At 40.8% G+C, this 19,689-nt stretch overlaps 1 protein-coding gene across 1 annotated transcript in view; it reads right to left on the reverse strand.

Moving 5' to 3' along the window:
* The window catches only part of LOC308299840 (G protein-coupled receptor kinase 5-like), a gene marked incomplete at both ends in the record, with an annotated part of 31,172 nt that overhangs the window by 11,211 nt on the left and 272 nt on the right, over positions 1-19,689 (reverse strand). Inside the window, 9 exons of the mRNA XM_080743623.1 lie at positions 3,118-3,155; positions 5,041-5,231; positions 6,255-6,395; positions 9,215-9,274; positions 12,062-12,158; positions 13,369-13,439; positions 14,130-14,207; positions 14,675-14,787; positions 16,111-16,200. Coding sequence (XP_080599749.1) covers positions 3,118-3,155; positions 5,041-5,231; positions 6,255-6,395; positions 9,215-9,274; positions 12,062-12,158; positions 13,369-13,439; positions 14,130-14,207; positions 14,675-14,787; positions 16,111-16,200 — 879 coding nt within the window. The remainder of the gene's footprint in view (positions 1-3,117; positions 3,156-5,040; positions 5,232-6,254; positions 6,396-9,214; positions 9,275-12,061; positions 12,159-13,368; positions 13,440-14,129; positions 14,208-14,674; positions 14,788-16,110; positions 16,201-19,689) is intronic.

Genomic DNA, 19,689 nt, shown 5'->3' on the forward strand with positions numbered 1-19,689 from the left:
TTGCAGTATTGATACTTTTACTTAAAGGACAACTTTAGTTTTTTTACAACAAGGGTTCATATTTTAGATTGTAATTAGAGATTTAGATCGTTTTAGTGATTTTAATGACATTGATTTCAGTGGTTGGGGGCATGGGTGCAAGTGGCTAAATGTGTATTTTTAGACACAACAAGCCCATTCCCAAGATGCACCACAATCTTTCATGGGTAGATGTGACTTATGGGGGCTACTGTAGTAGTGTTACTGTAAATAGTAATAAAGAAATTGACGGCTTATTGTGTCTAAAAAGACACATTTAGGCACTTGCACGCATGCCCCCATACACTGAAATCAAAGTAATTAAAATCGCGAAAAACAATAGAAGTAAATGAAAACATTTTAACACTCATCTTTTCTTTTCTCTAAATTACAATCTAAAATATGAACCCTTGTTGTAAAAATGTTGTCCTTTAAGTAAAACATTTTAGTACTTTTTCCACCACTGGCCGTGATCCAGAAAAGGTAGAAAACCACTCCAACAGTTAACAGTGTATGGAATTTTCTGACAGATTCAGCAGCTCTTAGTTTTGTTTTTTTCTTTTTTGCTGATTGGTTCACAGATTACCTCACCACTAAGAGGCTTTACCAAGGAATGCAGCGCACCGCTCCTCTTAAAATAGAACACGCAGAGCGCCGCGCGTTTCTCCCCCCACACGTTTCCCACACGTTTAACTTCCTGTAATTCTACTCGTCTGTGTTTATGACATGTCAAAATATCATCATTACTTCCTGATTCTCCGCAACCATCCACCTTAGTCTGGAGATCAGGGGTGTCACAAGGGGGAGTGGGACTGAGTTACTAGGGCCCAAGGTGGAGGGGCCTTAATTATTTTATACTTTAGCTAATTGAAAAATAGCAGATATACAAGCTCACAGCGCGGCCGAGTGCCGCTCTGCAAGATCTAGATCTGCTATCTTTTTTTAAAGTTGTGAAAATGTGTGCAAATCTTTTTTTAAGCGAACATTTTGTAACTCAAATTTTGCTTCTGGGGGATCCCTGAAACTAAATATTTTGAGATGGGGGTCCGTGGCCAAATACATATAATTTTGGGGGTCCTTCACCTGAAAAGGTTTGAGCACCACTGACAAAAAAATATCCAGATTTTTCAAAAATAGCAGATCTACAAGCTTGCAGCGCGGCACCGAGTGCCGCTTGTATATCTGCTATTTTTCAATAGTTAAAGCACAAAATAAAGTGTTCCCAGTCTAAGTGGGTTAAACCCCTCCCCCCGTGAAGAACATTCATGGGGGGCCCGCAGTGAATCCTTGTACCCAGGGCCCAGAATGTGGTGTGACACCCCTGCTGGAGATGCCTGCTCGCAAACGCCTGCCAAAAGTTTGACAAAGGGTTGCACTGTCACGTTAAGCAATCAATCATTTGTTTATTAGTTATTGAGATTGAGAAACTGTGACAGTAGGCTATACTGAGAAAAGGTCAAATGCAAGCAACCCTTTGGCACTATAGGGCCGTCCCACATAGCTGCTGGTGCTCAAGACAATGATTTTTTTGGTCTGTGTCTGACAATCCGGTAATTTACGACCCGACCCGTCACCACAACCATGCATGCACGAGAGGCCCTTATTTACTCTGCTTCAGCTACAGTATTTGTGCAACCAACAACATGACATCCGTGCACTGCAATGGTTGATCAGTTTGAATGTTGTGTGAGTTAATACGTGGTTTTCAACCTTTAATATTTGACAATTTGGCCAATGTTTAATTTGTCATTTCAGAGGAATTAACATGTCCTTAAATTGTCACTTTAGAAATGTGCAGACACCCTATCTTTACACTTACACTTTATGTTGCTTTGTTTACTGTTGAGAAAGAAAACAATGTTGCCCATTAAAGGAGTAGTTCACCCCCAAAATGTTTTTTCTTTTTCTTCTATTGATTAGTCACGCCATGGAGACTAGAGTTCAATAATATTTTGTTGTTTTTTGTCGCCTTCCTAATGGGCATTACGGATGGGGACCCAAATCGATTTGGGTCCCCATCTGGAATAAATGGGGGTAAATGTATTGTTATCACATTTTTGTCTTAGGAATGCAACAAAAAACAAAAAATATTATTGAACTCAAGTCTCCATGACGTGACTAATCAATAGAAAAAAAGTCATTTTGGGGGTGAACTACTCCTTTAAAGGACAACTTTTTTTTTAAGTAAGGGTTCATATTTTAGATAGTCATCAGAGAAAAGAAAAGATGAGTGTTAAAATGTTTTCATTTACTTCTTTCTATTGTTTTAGTGATTTTAACTTTGTGTCTTTTTAGACACAATAAGCCCATTCCCAAGATGCACCGCAATCTTTCATGTGCAGAAGTGACTTATGGGGGCTTGTGTAAATAGTAATAAATACATTGCCGGCTTATTGTGTCTAAAAAGACATTTTGCCACTCGTACGCATGCCCCCACCCACTGAAATCAAAATACTAAAATCGCAAAAAACAATAGACAGCAGTAAATTAAAACATTTTAACACTCATCTTTTCTTTGCTCTAATTACAATCTAAAATATGAACCCTTGTTGCAAAAAAAACAACAAAAGTTGTCCTTTAAGTTAATCATCTGAGGACCCCCCAAAATCTGGTGGGGACCCCCTGGGGGATGGTGAGAAAGGGCTAATGTTACTGTCGCCGAATTAGTTACATTTTCACCAGATATCAAAATCAAATTAACCGTGGGAACCATGAGGTTCCCAGTTCTATCTTGCCCCGACTCTGAACCCCTAGTTGCTCCCAGTGAGCAGGTTGGTGCCTTGCATGGTGTCCTTCCCCATCAGTGTAAAGAATGTGTGTGAATGGGTGAATGTAATGCAAATCTATGTAAAGCACTTTATATAAAAAAAACACAATATATTCTTCTGTAAATGCAGTTAATGCACCATTTACCATTTAGAGCAAATGGTCTGTGTTAGGCAGAAAATATTTCAACTTTTTACGCTTCATAAATCAATTCCCCTCCTTTGTCACACATACTGTGTTGCACAAAACGTTGTGAAAAGAGGCAGATTCACGTCGTTAGCTTGTAGATCTGCTATTTTGATGTGTGTGTAGTGTCATTACTGTTTCCCTTACCATTGTCATCCAGGAGAATGTTCTCTGGCTTCAGGTCCCTACAACACCATAACACAGATCTGGTCAGTTCACATTCACCCATTCAGAACGGGTACACATCATTGTGTATCATTATTTTATGCTTTTAACTATTGAAAAATAGCAGATATACAAGAAGCTTGTAGATCTGCTATTTTTGAAAAATCGTGAAAATTTGAATTTTGACCCGATTCTATAAGTGTCTTTTGATTCCTTCTAAGGTTTTTTGAAAAACCTATGTTTCTATGTCAGCAATCTGGCTTTAGCCATCGTCAAAGAAAAGGTCCTTTTCACGTAAATGGAGCTCAGTTAGTCTGTTCTTGAGAGACTACTATGTCAGTGGTTCTCAAACTTTTTCATGTCAAGGACCCCCCAAATGATATTTATTTGGCCACGGACCCCCATCTCAAACTATTTGGTTCAAGGGACCACCCAGAAGCAAAATTTTAGTTACAAACGTTTGCTTAGAATATACATATATTCAAAGATTTGCACACATTTTCACGACTTTTTCAAAAATAGCAGATCTACTATTTTTTGTATATCTGTTATTTTTCACTGGTTAAAGCATTCAATAATTCTAGGCCTAAATGGGTTAATTTATACCAGTGGTTCTCAACCTGTGGGTCGGGACCCCCAGGGGGATCCCCATATTATTTTGGGGGTCCCCAGATGATTAACCTAATGTGCAACATTGTTTTCTCACTCAACAGTAAACAAACCTACGTAAAGTTTAAGTGTATAGAGGGTACATGCACATTTCTAAAGTTACAATTGAAGGACCTCTAAAATGACAAGTTAAACATTGGCCAAATTGTCAAATATTAGAGGATACAAGTGTAGGAAATAGGATTTCATGTAAGGACCTGAGATGCAGCCCTAGATCAGTGGTTATCAACCTTTTCAGTCCGGTACCCCCAAAATAATCATATTTTAACTGGGGTCGCCCCACCCTGACGAGTTGAGGCATTACATTTTGTATATACTACAGTTCTATTGTGAAAATTGCTGATCTTCATGCTCACAACGCCCATGTAGATCTGCTATTGTCACAATTTCTGCGTCTAATATTTGACAATTTGGCCAATGTTTAATTTGTCATTTTAGAGGCATTAAAAAGTCCTGAAATTGTCACTTTAGAAATGTGCATATACCTCTATATCAGGGGTTTTCAAAGTGGGTGACGGGGCACCCTGGGGTGCCGCGATGGCAGTCCAGGGGTGCCGTGGGATAATTTGATAATATTTGGAATTTATTTGGACAATTAAAAAAATATTTAGTATAATTTTAAACTTGAAGTACAAAGTTATTTTCAGTCAGTTCTAAACAAAATGGCTGTTATCTCAATGTTTTCCTCGCAACATAATCGCTAAAATAAATATAATATAATAATAATATAAATATAAGGTGCTGGGAGTGAAAATGATCAATATCATCACTGTCAGGCAAAAACCTTGTATCTCCAAGTTTCAAATTATGTTTTTTGGTAAAATAAAAGCCCTACTTAATCATACAAAAGTCTCACACAAGTAGTGAAAATAGCAGATCTACAAGCACACAATGCCTCGCGATTCTTGTAGATCTGCTCTTTTCACTATTTTAAATCGTTTTTAATATAATACAAAAAGAGAAGGTTTTGGACATACAAGGTTTACACCCGACAACGATGATATAATGTAGGGGTGCCTCGGATGAAAAGAATATTTATGGGGTGCCCTGAGACAAAAAAGTTTGGGAATCCCTGCTCTATATACACTTAAACTTTATGTTGGTTTGTTTACTGTTGAGTGAGAAAACAATGTTGCACATTAAACCAATCATCTTGGGACCCCAGTAATAATGTGGGGACCCCCAGGTTGAGAACCACTGCCCTATAGATGACCCCTGGCCTGACCTGCACTGTACCTGTAAACGATGCCCTGCTGGTGCAGGTGGGCCAGGCCGCAGCACACCTCGGCAGCGTAGAAACACACCCGCTCTCCGTCCAGCCCCGGGGAGCCCATCTTGTAGATGTGGAACCTCAGGTCTCCTCCGTTCATGATGGTCATCACCATGCACAGGGAATGCCTGCTCTGGTAGGCGTACGCCAGGCTCACCTGGACCAAGGCCACAGGGAGAAGATGTCATTTACATCTTATAGTAGGCCTAACTCATACATGGGCAACTGGCGGCCCGGGGGCCACATGCGGCCCCCACCTTCACTTAATGCGGCCCGCGGGTCAATACCGGATTACTGATATATTATTGATATCAGCTGTTACAATTCCAAACATGACCTGCTTTAATTCTGTCAGTCTATATTAGTAGCTTAATGACTAGTATAGTAGTCATAAAATGTTCATTTTTTATTTTTTTATGTACAATGTATTTATATTTAGGTTCATAAAGTTAACATGAGTATATAACTAAATGCATTTGAAATTAAATCAAAATGTTACATTTCAGGATTCCAATTAAATATATATATATATATATATATATATTCAGGATTCCAATTCAAAAGAAGCAAAAATAGCCAATCTACAAGCTCGTAGATCTGCTATTTTTGCTTCTTTTGTATGAGATACTAGAATGACAAAGTAGGACGTAGCAATATACAGTGTGGCGCTCTGGAGTGAAGGTGGAAATATAGTGGCCCTCACCATCATCAAAGTTGCCCACCCCTGCCCTAACTGAATCGAAAAATGGATTTTTATTTGCCACGATCTACCATATCGATATGCAAACGGCAAGATATTGTATCGTCTGGCTTTGTATCGTATCGTTTTACAATGCAGATAATCGGCATCGAATCGTTTTGCGAGGCAAATAATTGATTGTTTGGAAAATAAGTATTTGTGCCTTGTATTTAGCAATTTTAAGAAGAAAAATGAATAAGAGTGGTCTAATTACTTTTCCATTCCATATAGCTAGTTATATAGCTACTCTTGGTCTATCGATAAATATGTGTAATCTCTGTCTTCATGTCAAGTCCATGTGTTGAAAAATAATGTCCATGGCAGCAATAGTAGACTCATTGTTTACATTTGCCGAAAAAGGTGGCTCCAGAACATGTCTGGAGAGACGCCACTGTTCCCTTGACGTACAGTATATATGTTTTTATAGTCTAACGGTCTTACCACAAACCTACTGTGAAGACTTTCCAGTATCTGTTTCTCGTTGAGAGCCAGAAACTCTCCTTTCATCTTCTTCACGTGGGTCTTCTGCAGCTTCTTGCAGGCGTACATCTTCCCTGACGCACGCACCTGACACGCCCACACCTGCACAGGGAGGTTGGAATTGGTTTTGTCGTTGTCAGGTAAAAACCGTTTTGTTTTGTATTTATAATTTAAAAAATGAATTATACTAGTCAAAACAGCCGATCTACAAGCACACAACACAAGTTGTAGATCTGCTGTTTTCACTACTTTTGTGCAACAGCCTTGTATGATGAAGCAGGGCTTTGCTTTGCGAAAAAATGTACACATTTGAAACTTGGAGATACAAGCTTTCTGCCCGACAGTGACGATTTACTTTGTTGGCCGCCCAGCCCCCAAAATGGAACGAAGGCCGACATTTTATTTTTATTTTTTTCCTAATGGCCGGCCTGGACCGGCCGGGAATGAACCGGCCGCTTGGGAGTTGTCCCGCTTTTCCCAATGGCCAGCACGTCCCTGCTGTAGAGTGCACCTCCAACATGTGATTCCAACTTGGGTATAAGTGGATGTTGCATTCAATGATAGATGGCTTTTACTGGTACTGACAAAACAGATCGTAAACTAACAGATTCAATAAGCTATTCTGTATAAGGACGTCATCGTGCAAATGACATCACAACCATGTAATTGTCCTATTAAAACGAGTTTTCCAAGAAACAAAACATAATTTAACAACCTGTACCGTCATGTTGCGCTGGGCAATACATCTGAGAGGGGTGAATCATTACCTCCATAATGCTGTGGTAGTCGGGCACAAGATTTACACCTTTGGAGGATACTTGATGACCAGAAGTCATGATTATAGTCTAGATGTACAGACTGAAGTGCTCGTCTTCAACACGGTATCATTGCGCTGGAGGGCGTTTCCCTCAATGACAAATGAAAGAGCAGATCGCGCCCCTGACGTTCCCCCCTTGCACAGGAACAACACAGCTGTGCTGATAGAAGATTTAATCTACATCTGGGGAGGGCTTTCTAATTCCAACAACGTGCTTCATGCATTTGATGTCAACACCCACAGATGGTTAAAACCTGAGGTGACTGGAACCGTTCCAGAGTTGAGGTCGGAGCACTCAGCCTGTGTCGTGGGGAAGGTCATGTACATCCATGGAGGATACAACATTCTGACTAGATACTCTAATGACATCTACAAGCTGGACACCAGCACAATGGTCTGGTCCTTAGTTAATACCAGAGGCACTCCACCGCTTGTTTCGTCATGTCACTCTGCCACCATCATTGGCACAAAGATGTTTGTATTTGGGGGCCCGCGGAACCACTACGGCAACATCAGTGTGTTTGACACAGAGACCAACTGCTGGCTGAGCACGCCTTCTGCACAGATTCCGGATCGACGGCGGTTCTGGCACAGTCATTCAGCCTTTGCCTACAATGGAGAGCTGTACATATTTCGTGGCTGCGACCTCTATCAGGAGCAAACGTTCATGAAATTCAATCCAGAGAACTTCTCCTGGAAGAAGGTTGAGCCCAAGGGGAGTGGCCTGCCTCAGAAGAAGTCTCACGCTGGGTTGCGCTGTTGCCTGGTGGGAGACTGTGTCATCTTCTGTGGAGGATGGGCCAAATCCACGCACATCTTAGACCTGAGTCCTAGTCTGAAGACACTGTGCAAGCTAGCAGTTATTCAGTGCGATTTGGAGCGGTCGGAACTCCTACAGGACATCAGGTGGGAACTGGCAGCCATGACTGACACTTCTTTTGAGACGAGGAAGAGGAAGATGATGAAGAGGAAGATGATGAAGACAAAGATGATTACTTCCAAGAGAAGATACAGATGAAGAAGGAACAATAAAACAAATCACACCCAGTGAGCGACGTGAGCGTGCTTTTTATGTGTTCATTTCATTAAGCATCCCGCGAAGCTTGGCCAATGCCAAGCTCTGCGCTGGACAGATATACAGACATATACACACACAAAGCCAGACAGATGTAGGAGGGGTTAGCACCGCTCAAAAACATCATTTGGAAGGCCGCTCAAGGTGGGATGTGAACTCGCCGCCCTACAGTTAGTGAGGGAGTGTCACTGCTGTTGCATTGATCACTAAACTACTGCAGGGCTTAGTCAATATGACATCACTCATCTCCACATTTGGACACAGACAGACACGCACAGATTTGAGGAGTTGGCATATTGAGGGCGATGCAATGTGATGATTATGTTTACCCCCATGCTGGAAGACTGATCAATAATGATATTGAGAAACAAGAAATGACAACAGTCCTTTTATAACAGCTTGCGCCTTGTGGACTAGCCTTGCTGAGGTGGTGTCTGCTCTGTGATAATGCCCTCCGCGGTGGTCGTAATGTGATGACGTCATCACGCCGCACATTCAACTTGGACACCGGTTGCGATGGAAAGCCTGCTCCACTGTTGCAACGGAATGTCTGCTGCACTGCACTCCGTGCACTGCTATTTAGTGTTCTTTTCCACCACTCACCCCATCCACTTCCATATTTTTACTTTTTTGTCCTTAATAAATGGAAATGCTGATTTTGGTCCGGCGACATCATCAACTTCTAGGTCTAGGTGACTTGCTGGAAGTAATTGAGGACACGTATTCTAGCCAACAGCACCACCAGAGTAAAAGTACCTCTGGAATTTCAGGCGTGGTGGCCTGGACCAACTCAAATACCGCGGGGGTCTGTTCTTTTCTACACACATTATGCTGATCTTTTTAGTTTTTTTACCCATCAAAACCTTTAAAAGAAAATAGCCGATCTACTGTACAAGCTGATTGAGAGATTGAGGGTGTCATTATATAAAGAACCAGCTATGGAGAGGGTGTTTCCAGACTGTTATTGATTTGAAGGCCGTTATCTAGGTCAGTGGCTCAAGACCCAAAAGAGAAATTGCAGTCTCTTACCTCTCCAAAGCCACCCTTCCCCAGCAGACGGTACTGTCTGAACGTCTGCTTGCTGACAGGCTGCCTGGAAGACAACCACATGACATGTAGTTTAGGCACTCATGGGCATGACGACTGATATTATACTGTAGAGCAGTGGTTTCCAAGCCTTTTAGCTCGATACCCAAAAGAGAAATTGTATGTCTTCCCAGGACCCAAACTAGTGAAAATAGTGTCTGTCAGTTTCAGTATCGATTTTAAGATGCTTTTACTGTTTTGTTTTTTTTAATGGGAATACACCAGCCTACTTGTCAGCAAAATGTCCTGACTACGTGCCTGGCAGGGCCCTCAGATCCTCTAGCGCTGGTCTCCTAGAGCAGTGGTTCTCAACCTTTTCAGGCCGCGACCCCCAAAATACTCATATTTGAACTGGGGACCCCCATCCTGACGAGCACTACTTGGAGTTGGAAGAGTTGAGGCATTGCATTTTGTTTAACACGTCCTATTGTGAAAATTTCTGCCTCTAATATTTTACAATTTGGCCAATGTTTAATTTTTCATTTTAGAGGTATTAAAAAAAGGTCTTAAAGATCCTTAAATTGTCACTTTAGAAATGTGCAGATACCCTCTATACACTTAAACTTTATGTTGGTTTGTTTACTGTTGGGAGAGAAAACAATGTTCCACATTAAGCTAATCATCTGGGGACCCCCCAAAATAATTTGGGGACACCCTGGGGGTCCGGACCCACAGGTTGAGAACCACTGTCCTAGAGGTCCCTGCAGAGACTAATACAAAAATGTATAGAGAGAAGCAACTTTTAGCTATTATGGTCCCACGCTTTGGAACAGCCTGCCAGGGGATCTGCGCGGGTCTCTGAATCTGTGGACATTTTTAAAAGAAGTCTTAAAACAGCATTGCTTTTACTTAAAATCGCTGCATTTCCCTTCTTGTTTTACTTCCTTTTTTATTGCCATTAATTTTTAAATACATTTCTATGTGCAGTATTTATGGTATGTACTTTTTGTTTTGACTTCTTGTAAAGTTTTTTCCCCCCTGTGAAGCACATTGAACTACACCTGTTGTCTGAATTGTGCATACAAATAATGACTGACTGACTGAATGAACGGATTAACCCCCGCGAGCGCCCCTGGCCGATATTTTTTTAGGACCCTCCTCCATAACCCCCCCCCCCCCCCCCCTTTCCGACGTCCACTACCCAGCTTGGATTTTAAGCCATGATGATCATCTGTGGGCCAAGAAAGCACCTGTAGAGGAGGGGGCCCACACATTTGATTTTTGCCAGACCCATGAAATGGGTAGGCCTACATAAGCAAATGTCTGTCCGGGTTTTCTATATAAAGGGTATATATGATGATGACATGATGATGACATGCCTACAAAAGGCATGATGTCATAAATGATGATGACAGACAGGGGGTCTGGCACAACCAGGTTGACCTGGTCTAGTTAATTAACCTATACATTTAATTTGAGTAAATTGTCAATGACCACACAGCCCAGTTCCCCCAAAGGGCCCCTGGCAACAACCCCACCAGCCCAATGGTTAATCCAGCCCTGACTGACTAACTGATTGAAGTATAAAACCGCCATTACGACGCCACTAGTGAGAACGACTCTTACTAGTGGACTCCTGATGGGCCATAGAAGTGGGAAATCAGTGTCATATTCTGAAGAAAACCTGAGACTTGGCATTCAGTAATTGGGTCTCATGATCAAAATAAGGACATTATAATGGTGTGTAAAACAGTGTAGTGGACAAGACCAAGTCTTTGCCACGGACACATTGTCCGTGTACAAACATATTGATGACCACCATCTCTAACACCTTCCATTGTAGAAACAGTGATACAGACAACCATACTGACCTCTCTAACACCTTCCATTGTAGAAACAGTGATACAGACAACCATACTGACCTCTCTAACACCTTCCATTGTAGAAACAGTGATACAGACAACCATACTGACCTCTCTAACATCTTCCATTGTAGAAACAGTGATACAGACAACCATACTGACCTCTCTAACACCTTCCATTGTAGAAACAGTGATACAGACAACCATACTGACCTCTCTAACATCTTCCATTGTAGAAACAGTGATACAGACAACCATACTGACCTCTCTAACACCTTCCATTGTAGAAACAGTGATACAGACAACCATACTGACCTCTCTAACACCTTCCATTGTAGAAACAGTGATACAGACAACCATACTGACCTCTCTAACATCTTCCATTGTAGAAACAGTGATACAGACAAACATGCTGACCTCTCCAACACCTTCCATTGTAGAAACAGTGATACAGACCAGGGGGCCAGTTGTCCCGATTTAAAATGAAGCAACAAGGAACTGAAAGTTCCTATGATTGGCCACTAGTTGCGCTTTCTGGCACCAAAAGCAACATGTTCTCCATAGGATTCCATCCATTTCCCCCGAACTTTTACATTTGATTTTCTTACCGTAATAAACATTGTCATAAATACTCCCTGTCGCTAGTTTAAAGCCTCGTTTCAATCACCATGATATGCGTTTTGTGAAAATATGGCCCACTTTATGTTATATTGGATGTTATAGCAGGTTATGCTGTAGGAGGGGCTTGTGATCATAGGCTTGTGATGATTCTTCGTGTGCTTTATTTTCGGCAAGCTCAAGACAATGTCCCATGTATCCCTGCGGTTGCATGTGACCGTTGGCAGCCAATAGCATTCGAGTTGGTATCATTTCTACCAATGAACGTTGATTCCTACAATGATGGCGTCACCCATACAATGGCCAAAAAAGCTTCATTTGCGCAGCATAGAAACCAATGGCTTTTACAGTCTATGATACAGACACACACTGACCTCTCCAACATCTTCCATTGTAGAAAGCGATCAAAGTACATGCTCTCCTGGTACTGCTGGAAGGGGGTCCCACTTAGGTGGGCATTAAGCTTCCTGATTACAACACATGCACACACACACACACACACACACACACACACACTTACACTTTACTGAATGTCATGTCTATACAGACAGATTCTGTATGTGTAAATAAACGCACACACATCAACACAGATTCTGTACGTGTAACGCACGCACTAAGGCTGGGCGAAATTTGGAAAACCTTCAATATTCGATACCGTTGTTGAATACCTCAATACCTCAATATCAATATATAAGTAAAAACATATATTTTTTAATGTTTTTCTGCTTTAGGTCCACTGCCTGCCTAACCCAGTTAATTAATAGCATATCCATGCACGCACACTGCACAGTACACATAGGATAAAGAGAATTAAATGCCTTATTTCCATTTTTAAACAATAGTTTTATTGAAATAACCACGCCTGGTTACAGATGGACTGCTTTTTTTTGCATGTACTAATAAGTGCATGCATAGTAGTGTGTCTGTTAATTGATTTGACACATACACCAATACTTCATTTCAAGCCGTCTTTTCGTCGATATGTATACTTTGCATGTTGATACCTCGATATCTATAAATGTTCAATATATTGCCCAGCCTTAGCACGCACTCACGCGCGCGCGCACACACACACACACACACACACACACACACACACACCGTGTCACAGTGTTTAACCCATTTAGAACGGGTACACATTATTGTGTATCATTAATTCATTATTATATGCTTTAACTATTGAAAAATAGCAGATATACAAGCTTGTAGATCTGCTATTTTAGAAAAATCGGGAAAATTAGAATTTTGACCCGATTCCGGTTTTAAAAACCTATGTTTCTATGTCAGCAATCTGGCCAGCCATCGTCAAAGAAAAGGTCCTTTTCACTTAACTGGAGCTCAGTTAGTCTGTTCTTGAGAGACTACTATGTCAGTGGTTCTCAAACCTTTTCTTGTGAAGGACCCCCAAAATGACATGTATTTGGCCACGGACCCGCATCTCAAAATATCTAGTTCCAGGGACCACCCAGAAGCTAAATTTGAGTTAAGAAACGTTTGCTTTGAAAATACATAATATATTCAAAGATTTTCACGTATGTTCACGACTTTTTCAAAAATAGCAGATCTACAAGCTCGCAGCGCGGCACTCGGTGCCGCGCTGTGAGCTTGTATATCTGCTATTTTTCACTGGTTAAAGCATTCAATAATTCTAGGCCTAAATGTTTTTTTTTTATTTACCGTCTGCAGCGGTAAAACACGTCTCCACAGGGATCGGCCTCCAGGCTCTGTCTGCAGCTCTGTTCATAGCTCTGTAATGCCTCCACACACTGTGTAGACTGAGCATACATACCATAATACTGTTATATACCATATACTACCAAACACTGTGTAGACTGAGCATACATACCATAATACTGTTATATACCATATACTACCAAACACTGTGTAGACTGAGCATACATACCATAATACTGTTATATACCATATACTACCATACACTGTGTAGACAGAGCATACATTCACTGTATACCATTATAGTCAGGGAAAATTTGCAGAATACCTGTCAAACCTGGGAATAAATTCCTTACCAAACAATGTCTTCACCGATGTGTTCGTAAAGGTGTCTAGTAACATATCTAACAAAGATTGAAAGTCAACATCCCTAGCAAAATGTTTGACAGCTAGGGTAATTCTGGGTCTCATTCAGTATGAGTATTCACTTACTCATTCACTGTACTATAAGGGAACAAATCACTCCCAAAAAAAAAACTTTAAGTGGGATGTGAGGGGTCTAACTAGGTGTTTTTAATTATTCTGAATCCATTGCAAGCATTTGTTTTGCACGAAAAACATGCCTTGGGCCTTGAGTTCCAGCGTAGGAGGCTGAGGCTGGGCCTCCTCTTTTTTGAAAATGAGTGAACATTTTTCAACCTTTTTCAACTTATGCAACAATAATTCACAAACATCTCAAAAAGAATAACGATAGTGACGGGCCTGACCTGGCTTCTGAGATATGATTGAATGATGTGCGCGCCGTAGTCCCTCCTCTCCTCGTCTGGCTTGGTGTCAAAGATATCCTGATGAAGCCGTAGAAACATATTAGGAGGTATTATGGACGTGTCATCGTTTCTGAACTTTCAAATAGGTCTACATCTACTCCATAAGAGCATCAAAGCTTTTTTTTACATGTTAACCCTAGTAGCCAGGTTCTAAACAACAAAGCATGTTTACAGTTGTTGGCATTAGTTATGTCATGTAGTTTTTCTTTTTTCATTTGTGTGAAAGAAATTGTGATATCTTGAACCTTGAATCGTGATTCGAATCGTATGGTGAGTTGAGTGAATTGTGACATGCCTAGCGTAACCTTTTGTGTTTTTTCGTAAGCTTGAGCTTGTGGATCTGCTACTTTTGAAGCTTTCATAATTTGAATCCTGAAAAGCAACGGTTTTGGTCACAATGAGGTTTCCCCCCTATAGGCCTATAACTAAAGTGTGACTGAAACAGGAATTAAAAAGGAATTTAGGTTTAGATTAGCGTACTGTACCATTGCCTCCAGCAGGCAGATGCAGTTGCGTAAATCAGGACTGCCGCGACAGAACTGGTAGAAGAGATCTCTGCCGATAGGCTGCTTCACACACATACTGAAGTAGTCTCGTTCTGACGGAGAAATAAAACACACACATACTGAAGTAGTCTCGTTCTGACGGAGAAATAAAACACACACATACTGAAGTAGTCTCGTTCTGACGGAGAAATAAAACACACAGACTGAAGTAGTGTCGCTCTGACGGAAAAATAAAACACACACAGACTGAAGTAGTCTCGCTCTGAACAGGAAGATAAAACACACACAGACTGAAGTAGTCTCGCTCTGAACAGGAAGATAAAACACACACAGACTGAAGTAGTCTCGCTCTGAACAGGAAGATAAAACACACAGACTGAAGTAGTCTCGTTCTGATAGGAAGATAAAACACACAGACTGAAGTAGTCTCGTTCTGATAGGAAGATAAAACACACAGACTGAAGTAGTCTCGTTCTGATAGGAAGATAAAACACACACAGACTGAAGTAGTCTCGCTCTGAACAGGAAGATAAAACACACACAGACTAGTAGTCTCGCTCTGATAGGAAGATAAAACACACAGACTGAAGTAGTCTCGCTCTGAACAGGAAGATAAAACACACAGACTGAAGTAGTCTCGTTCTGAACAGGAAGATAAAACACAGACTGAAGTAGTCTCGTTCTGATAGGAAGATAAAACACACAGACTGAAGTAGTCTCGTTCTGAACAGGAAGATAAAACACACAGACTGAAGTAGTCTCGTTCTGACGGAAAAATAAAACACACAAACATGCAGTGGTGGAAAAAGTACTCCAATGTTTTACTAAAGTAAAAGTGTCGATACTGCAAACATGTAAAAGTCCGGAAATTCAACGTTTACTTGAGCAAAAGTATTGGTATCTAAGAACCAAAATTAGAAGGTACTCATTATGCAGAATGTCCCATTTCACAAGTTTTCAAATGTATAAAAAATGTTTTGAAAATGGCAGATGTACAAGCTTGTAGGTCGGCTATTTTCAAATGGCCAAAATGTATATTGGGCTATTATGTACAGTATGCTATGTAATAATAATCAAAATCTACAAAGTTACTAATTACTAAAGTTTTCAAATAATTTTAGAGCAGTAAAAGTATAATATTTGCCTCTGAGATGTAGTGGAATATAGTAGAAGTAAAAGTACTGAAAACTGTCAATAAAATAAAAAATACCTAAAAACTGCACTTACACCACTGCAAACATGAAACATCAGGCCTGGGCAATATTTCTATATATCATATTTACAGTATATGACATGTGATATGAGGCTAGACATCGTTTGGGATTTGGGATATCGTAATATCGCGTTATGGTGAAGGTATATTTTTAATTGTCATAAAAAAACTTTGTGACAATAGTCACACACACAGTACACACCGATTTCATTGGCTAGCTCCATACACTGGCTGATATGCGGGAAACGAAGCATCTCTTTCCATTTCCAGCTCCGGCCTTTTCCTCCTCCACCTGCAGACATGAATCCACAGACAAACAAACACAATAATAAAGCTAAACCAGTAAGACTCCCTAATCGGAAGATAAGTGACCGCCAGCAACCTCGTGGTGGCGCTAGAAGAGGGGCATGTGAGATATCAGGGGTGGAGGTTGTGGTTTGCCAGCCAAGGAGAGTGTGTGTGCAAAGTTTGGCATAGATAGGGGCAACGGTGCCGGAGATAAGAGTAGGGCCTAAAGTTTGACGTGACGTGACGTGACGTGACGTGACGTGACATGACAGACAGACTGACTAACAGCCAGCCGATGGAGCTTTTCATAGTAACTTGCGACCTGGGGAGCGTTTCGCTGTTACTAAATGTCATCTTTTCGACACCCAACTCTAACCCTTACCCAAAACCTAACCTCCGTGGGTTGAGTCGCTATAAGCCTCCCGACGCTCCTTTGTCATTCGAAAGAGCGAGATTTCCCCATGACCTGGCGGTCACGATTAAGCTTGTAGATTGATCTTAGATTGTGTTTGCAGATGGAGCTTGTGCCTGTAGATCGAGTTTATAGATTGTGCAGGCTATTTTTAGCTGCGCAACCTGCTTCCTAGAAACCATGCTGGCTTCTATGGAATCCAAAAGACAAATCAGTGGTGGTGACTTTAAACCATGCAAACATCACTTAGGATTTTCTTTTCTTTTTTTTTTGCTTTTGAGGGTGAAACAGAAATCAAACCCTTTATAAAGACAGCATTGAACCACTTACTGTACAACCCATGGCATCTGTGTGTTGGGCGTGTTACTTGTCATGGGCAAAACAATTTCAATTTTCAAGAAAGTGGTGTATATACAGATCCATCTAGAAAAAAATTGAATATTGTGTGAAAAAGCATTGCAGATGCCATAACACCCCAAATCATAACTGACTTCGGAAATTTCCCAATGTCAACCACAGAAGGTTGACATTTCTCTATAAATCCTTGTTTTGAGTAGTTTTCATATTCATGAGCTGTATGCCATTAAGAAAAATCTATTTTAACAAAAAAAGGTTTGGAATAATTGAATGTGCTATGTATCTAGATAGAATATATGAAAGTTTCAAGAAAACTTACTTTTACACAATATTCACATTTTTCAAAATGGATCTGTATGTTTATTCAAATGTATTATGTCATTGATTTGTGTTTTTTTTTTAAAGATAGTATATTTAAATTGCCCAGTGAGTCGACAATCGATGGTGGGTGTCACAACATCTGGACTCTACACCAAACCTGGCATAACAAATAGTTACACCAGGGGCCACGGTCAGTCGGGGGCCCCCACAAGCCACAGGCTCCAATTCTCTTGTGGCTTGTGGATCTATTTTATAGATCTACAAGGTCTACACCTTGGTTTAAGTCTTGCCCACCTTAATACCTTGGTTTTTAATCCCGCTTGAGAGTTTCTGTGGTCTATGTTTTGTTTCACAGTCTTGAATTTTTAAGTGATGTTTTCTTTGCTGTTTATTTTTGTTTGTTTTACTGAGTGATGTTTCTGTAGTTTTTTAGCTTATACCGAGTATTTTGCTTCTGATTTTCAGTGCAGCACTTAGTAAAACTGTTGTTAAATGTGCTATTTGAATTATGTGGATTGGATTGGCTCGACAAACCATCAAATAAGACTCTTCACATACCATGTCTCTCGTGGCTGTTTTTGTCGTGCAAGAGACTAGGAGCTCTATTTTTGTCCATGCCTCCCTTATCCCTGAACTTCTTTGCCTTTTTTTTTTACTATTTTGAATAACATTTAAAATTGTCTAAAGGACAACTCATTTTTTTTTTACAAAAAGGGTTAATATTTTAGATTGTAATTAGAGAAAAGAAAAGATGAGTGTTAAAATGTATTCATTTACTGCTTTCTATTGTTTTAGCGATTTTAGTGTTTTTGATTCAGTGGGGGCATGGGGGCATGCGTAGTTTGCGTACAAGTGGCTAAATATGTATTTTTAGACACAAAAAGCAGGCAATTTCTTTGTTACTATTTACACCAGCCCCCATAAGTTACATCTTCAAAATATTAAAAAAGGGCAAAGCAGTTTAGGGATTAGGGGTAAGGTATGAATGAAAATAGGGCCCCTATAGGTAGGTACTCCTCCGAATCGTGGACCAAGTCGGGTCACACCAGCTAGCACACCGTCGTGCGACAAATCAGAGTTGCTCTAGCAGAGTTGTTAATTTGTTGTCAGATATGTCTCTCACCTGTCTCTCACACTCTAACCTAGCGTGTCTGTGTCACCGAGGCTAACGTGTGTGTGTGTGTGTGTGTGTGTGTGTGTGTGTGTGTGTGTGTGTGTGTGTGTGTGTGTGTGTGTGTGTGTGTGTGTGTGTGTGTGTGTGTGTGTGTGTGTGTGTGTGTGTGTGTTTGGCTCGCCTATCTGGTTCCACGTCTCGGTTCACTGGTAGTGGCTGTACTACAATGAGCTATTAATAGCTAAGCAGCAGCCAGAGCCTGTGGGACTACATTACTCTCAACTTACTTAGACACACACACACTCGCATGCACATGAGGGCACGAGACAGCGGTGGTGGAATGCAACAATAAGTATGTTCAGGGGTGTCGCACCAAATTCTGGGCCCTGTGTACAAGGATTCAATGCGGGGCCTCCTCATGAATTTAGTTATTATATGAGTTATTTTGTGCTTTAACTTTTAAAAAATAGCAGATATACAAGCTCACAGCGCGGACCCACACAATTATATGTATTTGGCCACGGACCCCCATCTCAAAATATTTAGTTCCAGGGACCCCCCAGAAGCAAAATTTGAGTTACAAATGTTCGCTTACATATATTCAAAGATTTGCACACATTTTCACGACTTTTCAAAAATAGCCGATCTACAAGCTCGCAGCGCGGCACTTGGTGCCGCGCTGTGAGCTTGTATATCTGCAATTTTTTAATAGCTAAAGTATAAAATAATTAAGGCCCCTCCACATTGGGCCCTAGTAACCCAGTCCCACTTTTCTCCCCCTTATGACGCCCGTGAGTTGTTTGCAGTAAATGACTGAGTATTTCTTCTGCCAATGACTCAAAGCAGTCATCCTCGCACGTTTTTGCTTTCTACTGAAACACCCAATTTTGAGCACATTCAGCATACATTTGCAGTGCACTCGGTTCATGGTGACACACAGTAGTCTTAAGTAAAGATGGAATGTTGCCTGCATTGAGGAAACAGCAGAAGAAATGCAAGGGAAAGTACCAATCATTTCCTTATTCCTCTCCTGGTACATTCCTGATCGACTGATAGGATACAAAAGATACACTGCACCTGCAGTCTTGACCTATTATATTTTATTATATCATAATATATCATTTTACAAAATGAACAAGCTATTTGCTTTAACAGTGTCAGCTGATGGAGAAGCATTTCAGTGTGACTGCAACCAAATCCATAAAGTTAGGATTGTATCACACATGAATAGTAGCATTAGTGTTTACCTAATTTAACCAATCCTCACTAAATATCAGAATGAGGAACAA

This window comes from Nannobrachium achirus (assembly GCF_963921795.1).
Source record: "Nannobrachium achirus genome assembly, chromosome: 15".
Lineage (NCBI taxonomy): Eukaryota > Metazoa > Chordata > Actinopteri > Myctophiformes > Myctophidae > Nannobrachium > Nannobrachium achirus.